Source organism: Nannobrachium achirus (genome assembly GCF_963921795.1).
Source record: "Nannobrachium achirus genome assembly, chromosome: 2".
Lineage (NCBI taxonomy): Eukaryota > Metazoa > Chordata > Actinopteri > Myctophiformes > Myctophidae > Nannobrachium > Nannobrachium achirus.
In genome coordinates, this window is record NC_137811.1 from 36,852,579 (window position 1) to 36,874,996 (window position 22,418).

The window sequence follows — 22,418 nt, forward strand, 5'->3', positions numbered from 1 at the left end:
CCTGCTGCTCAGTGCAGCTGTGGTTCAGCACCAGGACCCTGACCAGCTGGGATCGCAGCCCTGCCAGACAGCAGCAAGTGGAACAGCTACTGTGTGTTTGTGTGTGTGAGGGGAGAAGCTTCCTCACTCTCAATGTGTATGCCCTATTAGGTGAACTATACAGCTGCTGCCATCAAGTGCATCTACGACGTCCTGCTGGCAATAAGGAGAACTTTTCATCACTCAACCCACGATGGCTGTGGCAGCGGGCACTTATTCCCTGGCATCGGCCCTGGCCCTGGCACTACCCCTGGCGCTCACCTTGCTCTGCCTGGCACCGGTGCCTACTTTGGGAGGATGCCCGTCCGCGTGCCGCTGTTCTTTTGCCATGCTGCAATGCTTGGAGACTGATGGCATCACTAGCATCCCGGCGTTGGCACCACAAGAGAGTGAGAACGTGACAGAGATGTGAGTGCACTGGGGTTGGGCGGCAGGCTTGATTGGATTCGGTACTTGTGTGTGTGTGTGCCTCTGAGTGAGTGTGAGTGCATTGGATTCATTCACGTGCCATGGGTGTTGGTGTGTGCATGACTTTCTCACGTTGAGCTGATCAATTGGTTCATTTCACTCAAGTCGTACAATAAGTTGCATTTTGAATGGGAAATATGTATGTTTATGGTTTAGAATAGGAAAAAACGGATCATATACTGTTGTTAGTTGATTGTTAGATATATTTAGTTGCATCTATAGTTGTTAGATATATTTAGTTGCATCTAACATTAAGAAAACATAAGGGAGACAGAGCCATCCGAAGTTGCTTCGAGCTCTTTACAAAGTTTGGCATACTAACACATGACGTGCTAAAGTTCAGTCGAGGTGATACGTTGAATATTTTCTTTTCTCAATCCAAGTGATGTTGTGATTGTGGTTTGAACTTTTATACTATCAAATACATTTTAAAATTAATTCTGCATTTTCGTTCAATGTATGTGCAGCAGTATTTATTCCTATAGTCATAGATAAGATCCCCAGTTATGATATTTGCTACATTATTTAAAAGTATGCATAGTTGTTGAGTTGTTCACTGGCAAGCAGTGAAGGCAATTCTTTCTGTTATTGAAAAAAATGTATCAAATGATTCTGACGATAACTGTAAGAGCATGACTATGTAGTACTATGCATGTACAGTATGTTAATGTAACATGATGTGGGTGCTTCTGGGACAAAGGCTCTCTCTCAGATAATTAAATCTGTAATTATGGCGAACTTCTCTGTTGTGAGAAAACCTAACGGCACCATTTCTGTATTTTTCTTAATTGTCTTTATAGTATCTAAGACAGCAAGTGCAATTTAATGCTTAATGTTCTTGAATCTCATTCAAAATACAGTATATAGGAATTATTGTTCTACTTTGTTCCTTAAGTTCCTGAGGAACTGAGTTTTCAACTGCAGGCAGCTTTATAAAGAACATAAACATAAACAGTGAACCTATGTACCGTATTTTCCGGACTATAAGGCGCACTTAAAAGCCTTTCATTTTCTCAAAAAACTACAGTGCGCCTTATAGTCCAGTGCGCCTTATATATGGATCATTCATTGACATTGACATTCCCTTTAGCACAGCTCCATCTGTTGGATGCATAACACAATGGTAGCGTCTATTATGTGCGCCTTATAGTCAGGTGCGCCTTATATATGAAAACAGTTTGAAAATAGACCATTCATTGACAGTGCGCCTTATAGTCAGGTGCGCCTTATAGTCCAGAAAATACTGTACAACATATATCATTAACAACTCCAGTAGTTTCATGGTGTAGACTCAGAAAAACATTAATGTGCATATATACGTAGGTGGACAAAACGTGTATTCACTAGCTCATCAAGGTTGTGTGCTTTAATATTTCTTCTGTTTAATTTGATATGGGATCTATGGTGTGATCTACAGTATGGTGTCACTGAGAACACACTTTGAAACGCTGACATTATGGGAATGCTGTCATTGTGTTGATGGAGCCTGGTATAATCACTGCTTTACAGTAATGCAGGTCATACTACATGGGACATAGCGTTTTGTCACCTTCATTCAAAGCCCCACCTAGCTGGTGAACACACAATCAGCCAGGGAATGTGACGTAAAGTCACTGTGCCTTAGACCAGTGGTTCTCAATCTTTTCAGGCCACGACCCCCAAAATAATCATATTTGAACTGGGGACCCCCCCATCCTGACGAGCACTAAGAGTTGAGGCGTAGCGAGGCGTTGTGAGCATGTAGATTGCCTATTTTCACAATTTCTGCCTCTAAAATGTGTCAGTTCAAATTGTCACTTTAGAAATGTGGCTCGGCACGGCTGCGACCCGGGCAGGGGAGTACAGCGTTGTTCGTTTTAATGTTGTTTTTGTTTGGGGACCCCCCTGGGGGTCCCGACCCACAGGTTGAGAACCACTGCCTTAGGCCTACTTCCTCCTTGATAATAATCACTGGTTATTACCATTGTTTTTAAAGATTGATTGATTATTATTCATTTAACATGTTTCAATTTAAACATAACATAAAAGTACTCTATGGATATAAATGTTATTAATAATGGTAATTCTGTGAGCAAATCCATGAGCTCATTAAGAATTACTGATTTCGACTGGTTTCGTCACCAACCCAAAATCCCACCACATGCATACAGGTTGTCTAATCCTGACTGCACATGATTGCATAAGATGCAGACAGATATGATACAGTATATACAAATATGTTTGTGCTAAGTGAACTACCAAGTTTACATAAAAAAAACAACAACAACAACAACATAGCTTTACTGTAGAATCCTGTCACTGTAATGGACAGAAGTCAAGATCCAGACCCAGCAAAGGATCTCTATGGTCACAGATGCCACATCATCAGAGCTTCCTGGCTTCTCTATTTTGATTTGATTGGTTGATTGATTGATTGATTGATTGATTGATTAACAGAAATGCTTATGCATATGCCAAATAGCACTTTTTGAGTGGACCAATTTTATCCACCAGATTTTGTCCCACAGCAAACGATGACATTCCATGAAAACAAAGTAGCTTCTTCGTTTTCATCAGCTGGCTCAGACAAAAAGGCCTGTCTAATGTGCAGGAGTGAGGTATGTGGTTGACCCATTTGCCAGAGAAATGCACTGTTTGAAATGTCAAAGGAGGAATTTGAAAATACATTTTAAGCACTTAGGAGTCGGACATTATTATATAGTCGACAGACGATTAAAGAATAAAAAATGTGACTCTAGGAGGAACATTCCAAGCTTCTTTTTTCTTTGTAAATGAAGTGGCACTTCCATCCAACCTAATCGTTTTGTATCTAGCCTATGCTGAACATGGCTGATATTTAACAAAAATGATCCATTCGTTTCCAAAGACAACGCAAATGGCTACTTGTTATTCTTAGAGGGCTACTCTGCTCTCTTGCAACTAACTATAGCAGACTTAAATGTAGGAAACAAAATGTCAGTGTCTATTCTCTTACTGTTCTTGTCTCCAGATCAATTAGCACTTGTTAGAGAAAGAACCATCTGCGAAAAGTTACCTGTGGCTAAACGTGTTCGGCTGACCTCTGGGAGAGGCTCGACATTCTCTGAACCAGTCAATCAATAAGTGAGCAGGGCCTCTCTTGGCATTCGTTTACCGCGGTGCTCAGGGGTGTCGCACCAAATTCTGGGCCCTGGGTACAAGGATTCACTCACATTTTGTGCTTTAACTATTGAAAAATAGCAGATCTACAAGCTCACAGCGAGCTTGTAGATCTGCTATTTTGGAAAAATCGTGAAAATTTGTGCAAGTCTTTGAATATTTCTTTTTTTTTTTGAAAAACCTATGTTTCTATGTCAGTGGTGCTCAAACCTTTACATGTGAAGGACCCCCAAAATGATATGTATTTGGCCACGGACCCCCATCTCAAAATATTTAGTTCCAGGGACCCCCCAGAAGCAAAATTTGAGTTACAAATGTTCGCTTAAAAAAATTATTCAAAGATTTACACACATTTTCACGACTTTTCAAAAATAGCAGATCTACAAGCTCGCAGCGTGGCACTCGGTGCCGCGCTATAAGCTTGTAGATCTGCTATTTTTCAAATAGCTAAAGTATAACATAATTAAGGCCCCTCCACCTTGGGCCCTAGTAACTCAGTCCCACTCCCCCCCCCCCCCCCCCCTTGTGACGCCCCTGGCGGGGCTCTGCATGCCAGTAAACGACAACACTTCAGAGTATTGGCAGCAAACACAGCCGATACACGGAACAAACAAGGGGCCATTAACTCTGGAACAGTGGCCGAAATTCATCATGTGCTGAGTTATAAATGCAATTTTGTGAATTGCCAGCCATTGCCCTCGCCCAGCAACAATAGATGATATATCACCCACTTGGCTCAATCCAATAACCAAGGCCGATGGGTGATCCCGAGCCCACCTGCCCCGTAATCACATTACTGCTGTTTGGGTCAATCACACATGAATACGTATCTGTTTGTTCAGTGCAGCCAACATGCAGCAACTGCCAGCTTGAATGAATTTTACATGTTTAAATTGTGTGTCATGAACAAGACATTACAGTCCTTACAGTAGTTTTTTTTAATATATTTATTCCCCCACAAATATTATTTGTCATTATGACTGTCTGTGTAATCAATCAATCAATCAATCAATCAATCAATCAATCAATCAATCAGCCTGTCTATCTGTGTTGAATCTGATTAATAGCACAAGTCACATTTTTACAATAGCCTTGTAAATGAACTTTGCCATGACCCAGGTCTATTTGCCTCTGGTAGGTCAGAAACATTGTGCCCAGGGGAGAGGTTTCCCCTCAAGGCTTTCTGGCATGGGTGTGGCAAAGTGGTTCCTTGTCTTTCCTTGTGTCTAAAGGCCATTGTAGAGAGATTCCGATTGTTTGCAAGAAAAAACGTACGATAAAAAGTTTCAAACACACACATGGTTCTCTTAGTCTTTCAGTGCAATTCCTTCGTTGCGCTTTTGCAACTATGCCTATTGTATAACCTAACTAAAACTATGCCTAAACCTATCCTTAAAGAAACCTTTCTGATATAAAGCCTTTCTATTAGAACGGTTTTCTGTCATGAAGAGTAAAAAAAAGGGGAAAAGTATACCCATGACATCGGGATTGCTGACCTACCAAGCTCGCTGCTAGGATCTGATTTTGCATGCCCTTTCTGCCACCGTTTCTGACAGAGAGCCATGAGGGGAGACTTCTCCCTTATGCATAAATTATAAGGTGAACCTTTACCTTAATACTCTTCTTAAACATTTGAGAATTAACGGTTCCTTCTGTGTCTCCTTAGAGGGGAGATTCTGCATAACGCTTTCATGTTGCTTGAAATTTGCACTAAAAGCACAGAGAACATGCGTGACCATATTCTAGCACTGCACTCTCCCCATCCTCTTGACAATCATGGGGCATAAACAATCTGCCTAAAAATACATTTGTGTATAGACAAGGCCCTTGATCAGACAAATCCAGTCATGTCCTCAGCACAGTTCATGAAAAGACTATCTTATGGAGCATGGAAAAACATCAGAGAACATTAGCTAAATTCAGAGTTGTATTGAGGGGTAGACACTTACTGTAGATAGGATGTGATGTGTCTAATTTAGCTGTCTATTCAAACAGTTCATGAAAAGATGGTGACCCTGTACTGTACTTAGTAGTCTAAGTGCTGAATAGATCCACAGCACACTCCTATAGCTATCCTGAGGTGTATGTCTGGAAATGTGGAACATTTTCAAGCATTTCCCATCAACCATGTCTGCTTTTATTTTTGTTCTTTATTCCTTTTCCCCTTTTCCTTTTTCCACACAGTATACATTCTGTTTTGATAGATCAGAATACATGATGATTTGTGTTAATATTTGTGTTTAGTTTTTTCAATATGTGTATTGGGTCATTTTCTTACAGCCGAGGTACAACTGAACATGTACACAACAACAAACCGTAGGCCACAAATGTTATGTTGCTGATTAGCCTTACTTCATTCCTTTTCTATCTTTCTAAATAGTTACATAGAGAATCAAGTTGGCCTGGAGAACATCACAGAAATCGATCTTTTCAACTACAGAGAACTGAAGAACCTGTAAGTAGTGATGGATTAACCTATTGAAACACATGCTTCTCTATGATAAAGTAACATGTTTTCAGTCAATCGTACAGTAGGCCTATACAGTACACAGTAAGTGATTCCACAGTGCATTGCCTTCCCCTGCACGACTACTCTTAACTTCATCACAACATTCAATTTCCTTTATGGCCCTTTCACTTTCAAAGCCACTATGAATTTACTGCCTGTTCAGGTCAAACAAGCTGCTTTCCAAATCTGAATAAGAGTTTGTGAAGGTGGCCTTTGTCCTCTCTTATCTGAGGGAAATCAAACAATGTATGTTTTTCAGATGTTTTACTTTCAGTGAAATTGTATTATTTCCCGGTGTCACAACCAGCCATTTTTTCCCATGCACTATATTAACTCTACATGTATTTGGAGTTTACACATACTATACAGTACCTACATAATACTATACAGTACATTCAGCATTCATTATACAGGTAGCTGTATGCGTTTAATCAATATGCAATACATCATAGTAGTACAGTATACAGTGAAAGTGTTCTCCATGATTCTGTTATTTTCGGGTGCTCTGAATCACTGTTTCCCAAGCACTGGGTTGGGACCCATTTGTGGGTCACAGCGAGATTTTTATGGGTCCCATAATAATATTTATTTTTTCAAGACACTTTCAAAAACATGAATCATAAAACGAATTCAATGATTTTTCTAAGTAATTTCATGAATAAATAAAAATAAAATGTTTAAGAAGTAGTGAAAATAGCTGATCTACAAGCTCACAACGTGGTGCGAAGCGATTTGCGTGCTTGTAGATCCGCTGTTTTCACTAGTTCTGGTCCTAATTTCTCTTTTAGGGTCACTGGCTAAAATGTTTGGGAACCACCGCTCTAAATGTGGATTTTCCCCCTTTCCTCTTGGTGTTTTGTTTGTTGTGCTTGCTCCCGCTCCAGTACGGTGACATCCTGCAAGCTGCGGTACATTTCTGCCACTGCCTTCCAGTACAACGTCAAGCTCCAGTATGTGTAAGTGTCCTTGTCGCTACAGCGGGATTATCTTTCCCATTCGTGTCTTCTTGACCTGTGTCCGGGACACCCTATTTGTTGCTGTCAATCAATGCAAAGCCAACTCTTTGAAATAGGGCTGTGACCATAGGCTGCAACTATCGATTCTTTTCTTAGTGATTATTCGATCAATACATTCTTAAAGCTTGTAGATTGGCTATTTTCACAATTAGTTTTTTATATTTTTTATTCTTTCGCCTATAATGCCTAAAATAGGGATAGATTATCAATTGATAATTTTATTAATAGTTTTGTACTTTTTCTGTTTTGTATGTGTCTATGGAGTTAACATTACTCTAATAGACCCAGGTGTGGTTATAATTATGCAAATATGTCTATCCCTGTACATTTTTGGTTTCTTCCTGAACGCTGTAAGCCTCTGAGTCAAAAGGCCCAATCGAAAAACACCGCTTTAATGACATCATAAAAATCATCCCCTCCCCTTTGTACCATACAGCAACGCAGTGGGTGTGGCTAACTTTAGCTGGGTCACCATCCACCTGAAAAACAGGTATATTTAATGAAGAGGTGGGTGGGGCCACAAAAAAAACAACATCATTTTAACACTTTCTTTATACTTTCTTCAAGTATAATAATAATACCTGATGGTCATGTTGTAGGGGGAAAAATAATCATGGCACCACATCTTTAAATGATCAATTATGGATTTTTTCCCCCTACTAGATTAAATCAATTAGTTCTATTAACTGATGCACCAATACTTCAATAGTAGATATGGAGCAAACTTAGGCTGCTTTATATGTACCAGAATAATTTTACACAGTCTGTGTAATGACAATAAACATAGGAATTTGTCTTGGTGGCACAGAAACACATGTTGCATGGTGTATCATTGTGCAATGGAGCCACAGAATGTCACATATACATAGCAAAGGGGATCACACATACAATATAGAGCAGAATAAAGTAGATAGCACTACTGTGTAGTTCAAACATTTAACATTCAGCCACTATACAGCAGTGATGTAAAGTAACTAAGTATATTTATTACAGTACTACCAGTAAGACGCCTCAGGGCGACAAGCGACCTCACCCCAAAGGGTGAGGTCACACCACAGTGATGTGGACATCAGGGATGTGGACATCAGGGATCTCCATATATGGGCATAAAAGGGATTGTTCCCCCTGGCATCACAGGGATCTCTTTAACAGGGCATCATTAATATTGATGACATCAGGGAACTCCATACATGGGCATGAAATAGATTATCTTAGTGTGACATCACAGTGAAGCCAGAGCGGCAAACCCATTCTGTTAGAGTGGTTCCCCTGACATCACAGTGACATCAGAGCATGAAGTCAGAGCGGCAAAACCTGTAGACCATAAAATGTGTACACGTCTACACGGACGGACACGGACAAGCTGTGACGTTTTTCATAGTAAACTGCGACCTCCGGTCGCAATAATTAAGAACAATTTTGAGGTACTAAAATTAGTATTAGTATTTAAAAACTTCAGTACTTTTACTTCTACTCCACTACATCTCAGAGGCAAATATTGTACTTTTACACCACTACAATTATTTGAAAACTTTAGTTGCTAGTTACTTTGCAGATATAAATTATAGTATTACAAAACACACATTCAGCACTTTAGCCCTATTTTATACGTAGGCTAATTGAAAATATCCGATCTACAAGCCCACAACTGCCTTGTAGATCTGCAATTTTTCAAACATTTTGTACTTTTACTTTTGGTACTTTAGGTACACTTTGGTACCAATGCTTTCATACTTTCAATACTTTAACTCAAGTAGCCTACATTTTGAATTCCGGACTTTTACTTGTAACAGTATTTCTATATTGCAGTATTGAGTACTTTTTCCACCACTGCTATACAGTAGGTTGTACTGACAGTGTAGTTGCAGCTAGCAGGGGTAGGCAACCTTAGACACTGCACGGGTGCTAACATTGGAACAGGGTAGGGTAATCATTGGCACACTGGCATAAATGTGAGAGAGAGGATTTTGGGTAAAAAAAAAAAAAAAAAAAAAAAAAAATATATATATATATATATATATATATATATATATATATATATATATATATATATATTTTTTTTTTTTAAATGTAGTCAATTAAATGAAGTCCCATCCTGCAAATAATTCTATGTTAATTCAAACTCTGAACTCTGACTGGGAAGGGAGTCTGGGACATAGGTGGGTTATTGCTCTGAGTCTAATGATCATTACTTCTTGATGTGGAAGAAAATATTTCAAAAGAATAAAACAAAAGAAAGGTTGTGGACAATCAGACTCTGTTCTATTTTATTTTGATGTGGTGTCAATTAAATGTGACGTATGTTGATATGGCACCCTGACTATCAAGAAATATGATGGTTTATAATACAGTGTGCTGTACTAACACATTCTGCTATGTGCCTCATATGACTAGATATTATGACCAGTGGACTCCCACTTAGCTGTATTACAGTGGAAGATATTTACTACAGTATGATGCAATTCAATCTGCATCAGATCAGTCTGATAGTATTTGCAAGGTGGGGCATGGCACGCGCTACAATCTGATGCCACAAAGTTTGGTTCTGTGGGTCTTCAGAAAGACTATATCTCTGAACCCTTTTTCCACAAAACAACCAGAAACCAAAGCCACAATTCAGTGTCATAGCTCAAACAACACTGACATTCAATATTCAATGGAAAAATAAAGTAAAAACAAAAGTCTCAAAGGGCAAATATAATGCCAGTTTGGTGGCTGCTCCAGATCTTTAATCGATATTCTAAAACTCTGCATTGTAAAGCCTTAAAATAATCCTTTGACAAGTTGATGCTGCACAGACTCTTATTAAGAACGACTGTTATATGTTGTTCTTAATTTTCAACATTTATTTTGATGAACTTGCCTTGTCTACTGTTTGTTTTTCCAATATTGCCCCGGCTAAACAACAACCAATAGCATGCTGATCGCTTGTAACCGTAACCATATGGAAATGTGTTCATCAGTAGTCAACTCTTATCGCCACTATCTTGTCCTCATCATTTTACATGTCCGATGTTGTTTACCTGACAGACAGGCAGATTGTGAGGGGGGAGCAGAGAGGCCACTAGAGGGGGGGGCGGGGGTCTGGAGAAATTGGAGAAGACATCCACCAGTCACCTTTTACTCGCTCACTTTGGCGGATTATCGACAACTGATGCATAATAAATACACTCCACTAAGGGTCCATTATCGCTTAATCAATATCTCACCAACGAGGAGATGGGGTGGGTTGGGGCGCTTCTTTGGAATGTAACAGATGTGTCTTAGATTAGGGGTTCTCTGGCTACATCCAGAGTAAGTTGTGAACTCGGGGGCCCTGCTACTGAAACCACTCTTTGTGACATACCATAACCTTCTTATCCCTTCGAACCGCTTCATCCACTAGACCCCTGTCCTCCCCTCGTTAGATGTAAGCAGTGCTTGAGAATCGCTAAAAGACTGGGCTGCTATTCCCGGCTATGCTCTCCCCCTGTGGGCCTGGGGCAAAATCGAGCTGGTAATGGATAAGCCCTTATGGCCAACCCATCTGACATGAACTTTTGGGAGCAAGGAAAACAAATAATTGAACCCTTGCTGGCCCCTGTCGGTCCCTGCCAGAGTGAATATGTATCGGCTTGCATGTGCATACTCCCCAGTGTGGCCCGCTGTCATCTTCTGAGGAGGTTTATTTACAGCTTTGGTTCCTTGGCTGTCTGAGGTACATTACAGAGTGGCTGTGGTGTTCTTTCAGCAACTTATGAGGAATGATAAAAGGCTGTGCAGCATAAACTTGTCAAAGGATTATTTTAAGATTTTAAAATGCAGAGTTTTAGAATATTGATAAAAAATCTGGAGCAGCCACCATACTGACATTATATTTGACTTTTGAGACTTTTGTTTTTATTTTCATATTGCATATTGAATGGCTGTGTTGTGAGCTATTACAGTGAATCATGTTTCTGGTGTTATAATTTATCTTTTAGAACAACACCATCAAATTATCATAGTTTCATTATCAAAATGAAACTAATTCAAAATAATATGAAACTGCTTTTGCAAAGAAATATTTGGCTAATGCAGTTGTTAATTAATCAATCCTCTCTACGAGTGTAGGCAGCATTGAGTATTTCTGCTCCCAGTAGCTTAGCAGTGGCTCTCCTCCCAGAAGTGTTTGTGACTCTGGACTAATCACCTAATGTACTGAACACTGAGCAAACACAGGGAGGTGCGCCGGTGCTGTTTGCGAATGTAGCTCTTGATGTGAAATACTTGCCAGGGTAATTGATCAGGGCCCATTTGGATGCATTAAGGTTTTCCGCCTGGAGAGTAATTCAAGGCAGGTACACATTGTTCTGAAGTGAGTGATCGAATCACAGCATGACTCAACCGCCGAAGCCGACTTGATTGCTGCAATGAAAAAAAGAAAAAGAAAAGACAGAATATAACAACTAATTTGCTAAATAATATCAGAAAATATCTTTAATTCCGAATGAGATTTTTGACAGTATTTGTCTAGCCTTTGTTTTCAGATTGTTTTCAGATAGAAATCATTTCAAATACTATACTTTTATGGCAAAAAGATGGATGCGATATCAGATAGTCAGGACTAGAGGGAAACAACCATCAGGCTGTAGTATCTGACATGAATGGAGTGAAAATATTTTCCTCCCCTCAGAATGTGATTATATCCTGTTTATTCCCTATCTGCCCCACAGGAACCTGGCATCAAACTCACTGGAACACATCAGCTGGAAGGTTTTCCATTTTCTGCCTCTGCTCAACCTGTGAGTAAAATCACTTATTTTCCAAGTATGATATTAACATGCAAGAAATTACCTGAAATTCATTAGTGAATGTCTCAATATTGAGCACCCAGAATATATATACTGTATATACATATACACACACACACACACACACACACACACACACACACACACACACACACACACACACACACACACACACACACACACACACACACACACACACACACACACACACACACACACACACACACACACACACACACACACACACACACACACACACACACACACACACAAAAAATAAAAAATAAAACTTATGTTATTTATTCCATATTATATTTATACAGATTTCTTCCACCACCACTTTTGTCTCCAATTACTGGTATCATCATTGGAAAGACAATCATGGTGACAGCATGATTTACATGACAGCCAGAGGCATGGCACGGCAGGCCAGTTTTATTTGTATGGCACATTTCAACAACGAGGCAATTCAATGTGCTTTACACAGAACATCAAGCAAAGGAATCGCAATTATAGTTATAAAAGAAAAGAGAAAAATAACTCAAGCAATGGCAGCGGCAAACACAAAGGTCTTTAGTTGTGTTATAAGAGTGGCAGCAGACCTGCAGATTTCTGGGAATTTGTTCAGATATGTGGTGCATGAAAACGAAAAGCTTCCCCACGTTTCTTTTTGGTTGCAGGGACAGAAAGCAGGCCTTTCCCAGATGACCTGAGAGCGAGGTCTGAATGCTTCATGATATCGTACAAGATCAGAAATCTATTTTTGGCGCTAATTAAGCTTTATAGACCAAGGGTCTTCAACAGGTGGTCCGGGACCCCTAGGGGGTCCTCAGAGTTACTACAGGGGGTCCTCCAAATCTTTGTGGGATAGAAACTTTTTTCTCCTTTTTTATATTAACCACTTGAACCCTAGCATCCATATTCTGAGAACTTTAGCCAAAAATAGCAGATCTACAAGCTCACAATGCCTCCTAACCCTGTTATAGACCAACAGTCTTATTTTGAAATACATTATTTGACTGGAGTGATTATGCTCCACTTTCTTGGTATTAGTGAGGACTGAAGAGAAGAGCAGCAGCGTTCCGAATCAACTGCAGTCGTCCGATTGATTTAGAGAAGATGAAAGTACTAATTGTCCCACACAAAACAAACACATTAGCCCTCATACAGTACCATCAAATGGAGACAGCGCTAAATTGAATTTAGACATCTAGACACTATACATAAATGCACATAAATACTCTACAACAAAGTACACAATCAATATCAATAAACACAAAACTACTCCAAGTAGAAGCACATTGCATACTGTAGCCTCTGTATAGTTGCAGCTGTGTGGAGGTAGTTGTGGTAAGTGCATAGTTACTTTGGTCCATAGATAGAAACGTTGCCACTTATTTCTGTAATAGTTTGAACATTCATTCTGCATATCGTCCATACGAGTCTACTTTCTCATATAATGCATTAAGGGAAAGTTAGCCGAGTGCTGGACCAATCTGGGAACTAAATCATTACCAATAGCTTTCTTCACAGATGTGTTCATAAAGGTGTCTACTATCACCTTTTACAATCACAACTCCCTTAGGAAACTGTGTGGGAGCCAATCAAAGTTGGGGGTATCGGGATACCTGGGCCTGGGATTAAAGGGGATAAAATAAAATAAATGCCAATATGAGCATATGAGGTGTGTAATTAGGGTATTGTTGGGCTGCTGAATCCATTCCAACCATTAGTTTTCAGTTAAAATGACTCCTTGGCCATAAAATAGGCCTAATTGGCTAAGGCTTAGCCAATCATGTCATTCAAGTTCACCTGTGTCCTGTTAGTACCTATGTTTTAAACCCTGTGTTTGAGTGTTCCTTGTCAGATTGTATCATGTTATCCTGTGTGTCATGATGTGCGCTTACCCGCCTGATCTTGAATTGTTTTCATGAATTGAAACCCTACTCCAACCATTTTTTGTATTGCCAATATTATGTCTCGTGGACACACAAAAGTAGGTGTGGCCTATTTTATGGCCAAGGAGTCATTTTTACTGATAACTAATTGGTGGAATGGATTCAGCAGCCCCAAAATACCCTAATTACACACCTCATACGCTCATATTGTCCATTTTTATTTATTTTCCCCCCTTTAATCCTAGGCCCTCGGGATTAGCCCAACTTTGATTGGCTCCCACAAAGTTTCCCAAGGGAGTTGTGATTGAAAAGGTTTAGAGGTGATAGTAGACACCTTTATGAACACATTTGTGAAGAAAGCTATTGTTAATGATTTAGTTCCCAGATTGGTCCAGCACTCTGCTAACTTTCCCTTACTACATGAAGTCAAAAGGATTCTGGTAGAAAAATGCTGTGTGAATTTCTGATCAAACATTAAATCTATCAGATTCTGCTGTACAATGTACACAGGCTTTACATACAGTATATATTTTGGGAATGTTACAATGTTTTTTATTTTTGTATTCAGTTCCGTCAAACAGTGATCATAAACAGATAAAACTTATCTACAGTAAGTTTGTTTTGGTTCAAAAAAGCCTTATGGAAATACTGTAGGAGCTTGTTTCAAGTTTGGAATGCATCATCATCAAACTTTTAATAGCTTCCTCTGAGATTCTCTGCCAAGCTTTAAATACATCCTCTTGCACTTTCAACATCTAGGGATTATGACCTACAATACTTTTCTACATTCTAGAATAAAGAATGGACCCTTGGTTTTGGAGTGATTTTTTTTACAGAAGTGAATGTAGTGGATGCTCTACTGCAAATGGACAATTTGGTGGTTGATGTTTTGGGGTGGCTGAACTTTCTAAATGCGAGTATATTTTGCGGGCGCCTACTGAATAACGGTCGTCCAGGCGCATACCACATAGGCTCTGATGTCTGACAGCGTGTCGGGGGTTTGAATCCCGCTCCCGACAACCTTTGCTCTGTGTCTCTCCCCACCTCTCTCTCTCCTGTCCTATCACTATCAATAAAGGCATAAAAGCCCAAAAACAAATCCTTAAAAAAAAGCGAGTGTATTGCATTCTGTTGGCACATAATGCAAAAATAAACAAACAAAAGGCATGAACAAAATAATGTATAGAAGGCAAGGCATAATTATGCAGGCAAATATTAAATTCAAATTGGAGTCCTTGTAATAAAGTCATAATAAAGAACCAGCCATAACTCTCACACTGACGAATGTAAGCTACACCTTTTAGGGTTTTTGGAGCGGTGAAAGCGCTCCCAATAGACAGGTATGTCCGTGGGTATGTGGGTGGCTGGGTGGCTGGGTGGCTGGCTGGCTGGCTGGCTGGCTGGCTGGCCGTGTCCGTAGCCTGGCAATACCTTGAGCCACACACAACACACTAGTTAAAGGAGGGGCGCTGTTTTGTGCAGGCCAGGCACACTCACCACTCACTCACAGGCACAGTTTACAGTTTACAGTTTAGGCATTTAGCAGACACTTTTAATCCAAAGCGACTCACACACACACACACACAGGGTATAGCTGCTCAGATTCACCGCTCCACTTCGAACCGAGGTTTGATTTTTTATTTGTGATCGAGTCTATTTAAAGATTTTTGATCATTTCACATCTACAACTCAGTTATCATCTACAATACAACTTCTTTGTTGATAAATTAATGTGAAAATACAACTCTGTTAATGGTAACCTGAAAGGCTGTACTTTTGATTAGTTCTATTGAATTTGTACTGTGGCATTAGCAAAGTATTAATACGCCCCCCCCTCCCTCCTCTCTTCTTTATCATCTCTTTATGTCACAATTCAATGCTATGTCTCCTGAAATGCATGGGTTCTATGCACCATGCTTCAATGTTAGGAGACCTGGCTAACTGTGATGGCACTTTGTTCACCCATGATATGTCTTTCTGTCCTTGTTCAGAGTTCTGAGGGACAACCCTCTCCTTTGCTCATGCGATATCCATTGGCTCCAGCAGTGGCAGCGGAACGAACGAGGAGACCTGGATAATCAGCCGTTGTCTTGCTTCTCCGACGACCAGGAAATCCTGCTGAACTCCTTAGCGATGGATAACTGCAGTGGGTGGATTTGGCATATGTTGTCCTATTCTGTACCCATTGTCATCCCTTAGTATGGGTCTGTAATCACCGTTGTCATCCCTTAGCTAAGGCTCAGTAGTCTGACTACTGGCTTACAGGAGCTGGTAGACCTGTTATCACCCTTGGTCTTGTCATTGCAATCCCAAGGGTGATAACGAGTCTACCAGCTCCTGGAAGCCAGTAGTCAGACTACATACCCATACTAAGGGATGATAATGCAGGTATCAGGTGTGTATATCTACTATTTTTGTATAGTTAAAGCATAAAATAATTATTAAAGTTATAATGTGTAATAACTATTGTATATATAAAGTCAATCATAGTCCCACAGGGCTTTATACTTGATCCCCTCCTTTCTTCCCCACTTGTGAAAATTGTGAAAATAGACGATCTACATGCTCACAACGCCGTTGTGAGCATGTAGGAGCATGTAGAACTGCTACTTTGATCCATGATAGAACCGTGATATATAAAATGAACTCTGATATACAAAATGTAATGCCTCAACTCTAGTGCTTGTCAGGGTGGGGGTGGACTCGTCAGGGTGGGGGTGGGGTCCCCAGTTAAAATGATTAGGCCTATTTTGGGGGTCGCGGCCTGAAGAGGATGACAACCACTGGCCTAAGCAACCATTTCAGTACTGTGGTTTTAGAAACATCTGTGCCAGTTGCTCGGAGTGTTGCCATCTATTCAGGTCAAAACGACTCCACCGAAATCTAACAATTGACAAACATCCTGTGTCCATTCATAACGCAGGTCTTCCAGAGGTGACTATTCTCCCTTCCAACAACAAAGTCCAGGAAGGGGGTAACTTGACGTTTGAGTGCCACGTGACGGGGACTCCCACACCTGTAGTGAGATGGTGCACCGAACGCCTAAAATCACGCTACTTTGTCCAGGTAGTGGAGGATTTTCAACATGCATAACATGCACCGTCAATAACACAGCACTGTCAAATGGGTTGATATTATCAGTCTGCAAGTGGAGATCAAGTCCCTCCATTTCATATTCATGGCAGATGATTTTGCTGTGTAGGTGATTCGTCGTTTGACCACGGAAATGACTCACAGTAATCAAACTAACGAAAATCAATCTTAATATTTGGTCAAAACGTTTATTTTGTACCCATTCTCATTAATTGTCATACAGTATGACAAAGGATATAGGATTTAAGTGGTTCAGATGGTAACAAGTCTGTCTGCCCTCGCGGCCGTTCTCAGGTCTGAGGATAAGATGAGAAATAAGTTTAGATTTACCAGCCAGGTATGACATGAAGAGTGGTGTAAAGTAACTAAATACATTTACTCAAGTACTGTACTTAAGTACAATTTTGAGGTATTTCTTTTTTGCTTTACTTGAGTATTTCTAATTTGCAATACTTCACTAAATCTCGGATCCAAATATTGTACTTTTACTCCACTACAATTATTTATAAACATAGGTTTTAACGTTATGTTTTAACATTACGCCGGATAGACGCCCGGGGCGAACGGCCGGGAGGGCGACAGACCTGTATTCGTTCAGATTGTACAGTATATCTTGGTTGTTTGTGTTCATGTCACCTTGTTCTAATCGATCAATAATCACAATAAAAGGAGCTTTTAAGGCAAGGTGTTTCAAGGTGAAAGATAAAGTGTCCATTGACAGTCCTGAAAGTACGAAAGAATTCTTAAGGTGGTTGCACATTAGTGCAAAAAATGTTTTCAGGCCAAGGACCCCTCCCTGAGAGAGAGAGAACGCAGGGACCCAGTGGAGACAGCTGTGAAAAACGGGGAAAAAATCTACCCTGGTCCGAAAAAAGAAAAGAAAAAATTGGTAAAATAACGGGCGGCAGTGTGAAAATGTGATTGACATAACGTGAGCTATTTTTTATTTATTTCGTGCTCCGAAATTCTCTCTGATATTTGGCCGAAAAAATACAGCAGTGTGCAAGGACTGTAAAATTACATGTATGTACAGTATGCTAGTAGTGGTCTGTGCTTGATATGCATTGCCAATGACACATTGATTCACATCCATGGACAGTTCTGAAAATGTCTTGACTTTGACATCCACAATTATTATTGGCTATGCTGCTGATCATGTACTTACCATGTTCTCTGTGGAACATTCCAGGAGAGAATTTATGGCTCCACCTTAGAGCTAGTTCTCCATCTGGTTGAGGTCTCTTCCAGAGACAACCTCCACAACCTCACCTGTGAGGCCGAGAACCAAGCCGGGCCTGGGGAGGAGATGGTGCAGCTGGACATTGAATGTAAGTGCCTGCAAAAAAACAACAACAGAACAACCACAATAAGAACTAGAAATGCACTCTGTCGAGGTGCCAACTTACATACATGGCCTACTTGTGTGCAAGCAGACCATGCCATGAGGTGCGCTCACCACTGGCATCACCGCTTCCCAAAAAGAAAACTGATATATTGTTATATATGCCAATGACATCACCACTGGCATCACCAGGAATACTGGTCCCTCATTGCCTGTTAATGATGACATTGCCAGAGATGCTGGTCCCTGATTGGGCTACGGTCTTAAAACAAGAGAGGACACAGACATACATACACATATGGTACATACAATACATACCGTACATACATACCCAGCCGATCGCAGTACTAAAGCGCTCTGCTTGCGCAAGTAACCAGTTCTGGGAAATTGCAAGTGTGGTTTCATTGTGTTATCACGTGAAGCATGACCAATCCTGTATGATTGGACATTATATTGTCCAATCAGAAAAGGGACCGAAAAAATCCATTGAACTCAATGGACTTTTGGGGTTACAGAAAAGGTAACAAAAAACGTCCACTGAACTCAATGGACAAACCTGCACCAACAGCTCATTTTCTACGACTGATTACAATATGTGGTTTTGACTTTGACCTGGAGTGTGACCTTGACCTTTGACCATTTTGAAACCAAAAGTGAATTATCGCCTCAGGCAGTCAAATGATCAATTCCCACCAACCAAGTTTCATGAAAATCCACCCATCCATTCAAAGTTATTTCGTTCACAGACACATATACAAAACACACACAGACAAGAGTGATTACAATAAACTACCAAAGTATGGTATAAATTGTCAAATTTTCAAATAAGGAACTCCGCTTCCATCGCCTTACCAGATAAATGGGAAATTGTGACTATTTCTCTTGCATCTTTGATTGTTAATGTGATACTGTAACTATGAACATAGAGTGGAAATTGCTAGCATTACCTAGCTTGGCGTTTCATTATACGATGCTTTCATTTTAATATAATAAGGCTTAAATCATGATCAGATGCAGATGGGGGAAATATCCCAATCAGTCAACATTTAGCCTATTATTTCACCACACAAAAACACACTCAATGCACATTAGCATGACACATGTGCACCAGTTGAAAAAGAAAACAGACAAACAGCAAACAGGAACAAGAAAAACGTGATTCACTTTGGACATAGGTGAAGAAATAATGGAACCAGGAGCCCCTCAAAATAACAGCATTCGGTGGTCTATACCCTGCCCATGTATGCATGGTGGGAGCAAGGCGCTGTAACTGCAGCAAGCTCACAGGCTAAATGAAAGCTGTCAGCCTTAATGGAGGTTAAGGCGAGAGCACACTGTGTCCATTTTTCTCTCGCAGGCAGGGTGGACAGCCACAGTAAGTGAGTTCTCATGAATGGCAGTCTAAAAAAAAAATAATAATAAGTGTACCCAACCGCCAAGCTTCTAATGGAAAGACCTCATTCACTCTGACAACTTATAGCTACTGTAAGAAGTATTAAAATGAAACTGTGCTGTCGTTTCTTTTTTTTTTTTTTTTAGATTTTTTTTTGGGCTTTTTATACCTTTATTTGATAGGATAGTAGACTGACAGGAAATGGGGAGAGAGATGGGGAATGACATGTGGCAAAGGTCGTCCGGATCGGGAATCGAACTGGCGACGCCAGCAGGCATCATAGCCTTGTATGTGGTATATGCACCTGGACCACTAGGCCAGCGAGCACCCCAACTGTGCTGTAGTTATGTTGTGATGTAAAGAATACAGTGGTGGAAAGTAACTTAGTACATTTACTTGAGTACAATTTTGAGCTATTTGTACTTTAGTGGAGCATTTCCAAATTTCAGTACTTTTACTTCTACGCCACTACTTCGCAGAGGCAATTATTGTATCTTTTACTCCACTGCAATTATTTGAAAACTTTAGTTACTCGTTACTTACTGCATTTTGATAATTAGGCCTACTACAAAACATACATTAACCACTTAGGCCTATATACATGTCGGCCATTTGAAAATTGCCATTCTAAAAGCTCACAATATGTTTTTCAGATTTTAATTAGAAAACTTGAAATGGTACATTCTGTGTAATGAGTACTTTTACTTTTGGTACTTTAAGTACATTTTGATGCTAATGCTTTTTGTATTTATATTTTGTAGTATTGATACTTTTACTTAAGTAAAACATGTGAGTACAATTTCCACCACTGGAAGAAAGAATAAACAAAAACAAAAATAAGAGAGCAAAAAAGAATATCATTATCCAGGGACGTGCTGTCCATTGGGAAAAGCCTAACCCGCGAGGCGTTGTGTGCTTGTAGATCGGCTGTTTTCACTAGTTTAAATCATTTTTTAAATGATAAATACAAAACAAACGGTTTTGGACAACGACGAAATATAACTCATGTACAGTAATTGGCCCACTGGCTTGTCAGTGTCACTTGTCATGATCTGAAATGGCAAATCTTTGAGTAGCAGCAGCGCTATAGAGAGAGATCTCTCTCTATAGCGTGCAATGAGGGTTAGGCCTCTCCAACTCTTTTTCCCGGGCTGAATCAGGGGCTCAGCACGTCCCTGTCCTTATCTCAGCCATGCAGGCATGAAGAAGAACTCCTCATGTACCGTATATTACCAATTAGTAGAACTCCTCATGTACCGTATCTATCTATAAATGCGACAAATCTCTGTCTGTTTGTTTGTAATCCGCGTATCTCGAGAACCGTTCGTCCCACCGGCTTCAGATTCGGCACGCACGTTCCCCGCCGCCGCGCGGAGTGCAGTGCCGGGCCTCGACCCGACCCGACTCGCGGTTTTCCGAAACCGGCGCGAAACGTTCGGAATCTCCTTATGCGGAGCTGATTGTTGACATCAGGCTGTTCCGGAGGAAATCGGCGCAAGCGCTGAGTCATTGTGACATCACTTCATAAAAGGCTCTGACATCACGTACGCCACATGAGTCAACACAAAATCTCTGTGAATGTGTATGTATGTATGTAATCCGCGTATCTCGAGAACCCTTCTTCCCACCGGCACGCGCGTTCTCCAGATATGGGCATAAAGTCTGACATCAGAGTTTTCCGCAACCGGTACTGTGTGTGCAGAGATCTTCATATATGGGCATAAGTGGACAAAGACAAACAGATGGTCAAAACGGGTCCTATGACAACAGGTATATTGGGGTTTGCATTAAAGGGTGGGGCATTCATTCCCTATTTCAAATTCAGCACGTGCGTTCCCCACCGCAGCAGGTAGTGCAGTGCTCGGCCTCGACCCGACCCGATACACGATTTTCTGGAACCAGCACGAAAGGTTCGGATTCTGATGTCTGACATCAGGATTTTCCGGAACTGGCACTGTGTCTGCATAGATCTCCATATATGGGCATAAAATGGATGCAGACAGACAAATACAGATATCTCCATATATGGGCATAAATGGACACAGGCAAACAGATGGTCAAAGATCTCCATATATGGGCATAAAGTGGACGCAGACAGACAGATACAGATATCTCCATATATGGGCATAAATGGACACAGGCAAACAGATGGTCAAAACGGGTCCTATGACAACAGGTATAATGGGGTTTGCATTAAGTTTGTCTCCTCCTCCATCTGTTTGTCTGTGTCCCTTTATTCCCATTATGGAGATCTCTGTATCTGTCTGTGCCTCCGACTGTGTTGCAGACACAGTGCCGGTTCCCCCTTTAATGCAAACCCCATTATACCTGTTGTCATAGGACCCGCTTTGACCATCTGTTTGAAAAAGCGACAGAAATCTCATATATGGGCATAAAATGAACGCAGATAAACATATATCTCCATATATGGCATATATGGGCATACAATGGATGCAGAATCACAAAGATCTCCATATACGGGCATAAAAGGGACACAGACAGACAGATACAGAGATCTCCATATATGGGCATAAAATGGACGCAGATAGACAGATATCTCCATATATGGGCATATATGGGCATAAAATGGACCCAGAACTATAACTGCAGTGATCTACATATATGGACATAAAATGGACACCGACAGACAGACAGATACAGATATCTCCATATATGGGCATAAATGGACACAGGCAGACAAATGGTCAAAACGGGTCCTATGAAAACAGGTATAATGGGGTTTGCATTAA

At 40.5% G+C, this 22,418-nt stretch overlaps 1 protein-coding gene across 1 annotated transcript in view; it reads left to right on the forward strand.

Moving 5' to 3' along the window:
• Positions 1–232: 232 nt before the first annotated feature.
• Positions 233–22,418, forward strand: part of ntrk1 (neurotrophic tyrosine kinase, receptor, type 1) — a gene marked incomplete at both ends in the record, with an annotated part of 46,233 nt that continues 24,047 nt past the window's right edge. Inside the window, 7 exons of the mRNA XM_080741699.1 lie at positions 233–447; positions 6,026–6,100; positions 7,039–7,110; positions 11,865–11,933; positions 15,832–15,986; positions 16,764–16,906; positions 18,123–18,261. Coding sequence (XP_080597825.1) covers positions 233–447; positions 6,026–6,100; positions 7,039–7,110; positions 11,865–11,933; positions 15,832–15,986; positions 16,764–16,906; positions 18,123–18,261 — 868 coding nt within the window. The remainder of the gene's footprint in view (positions 448–6,025; positions 6,101–7,038; positions 7,111–11,864; positions 11,934–15,831; positions 15,987–16,763; positions 16,907–18,122; positions 18,262–22,418) is intronic.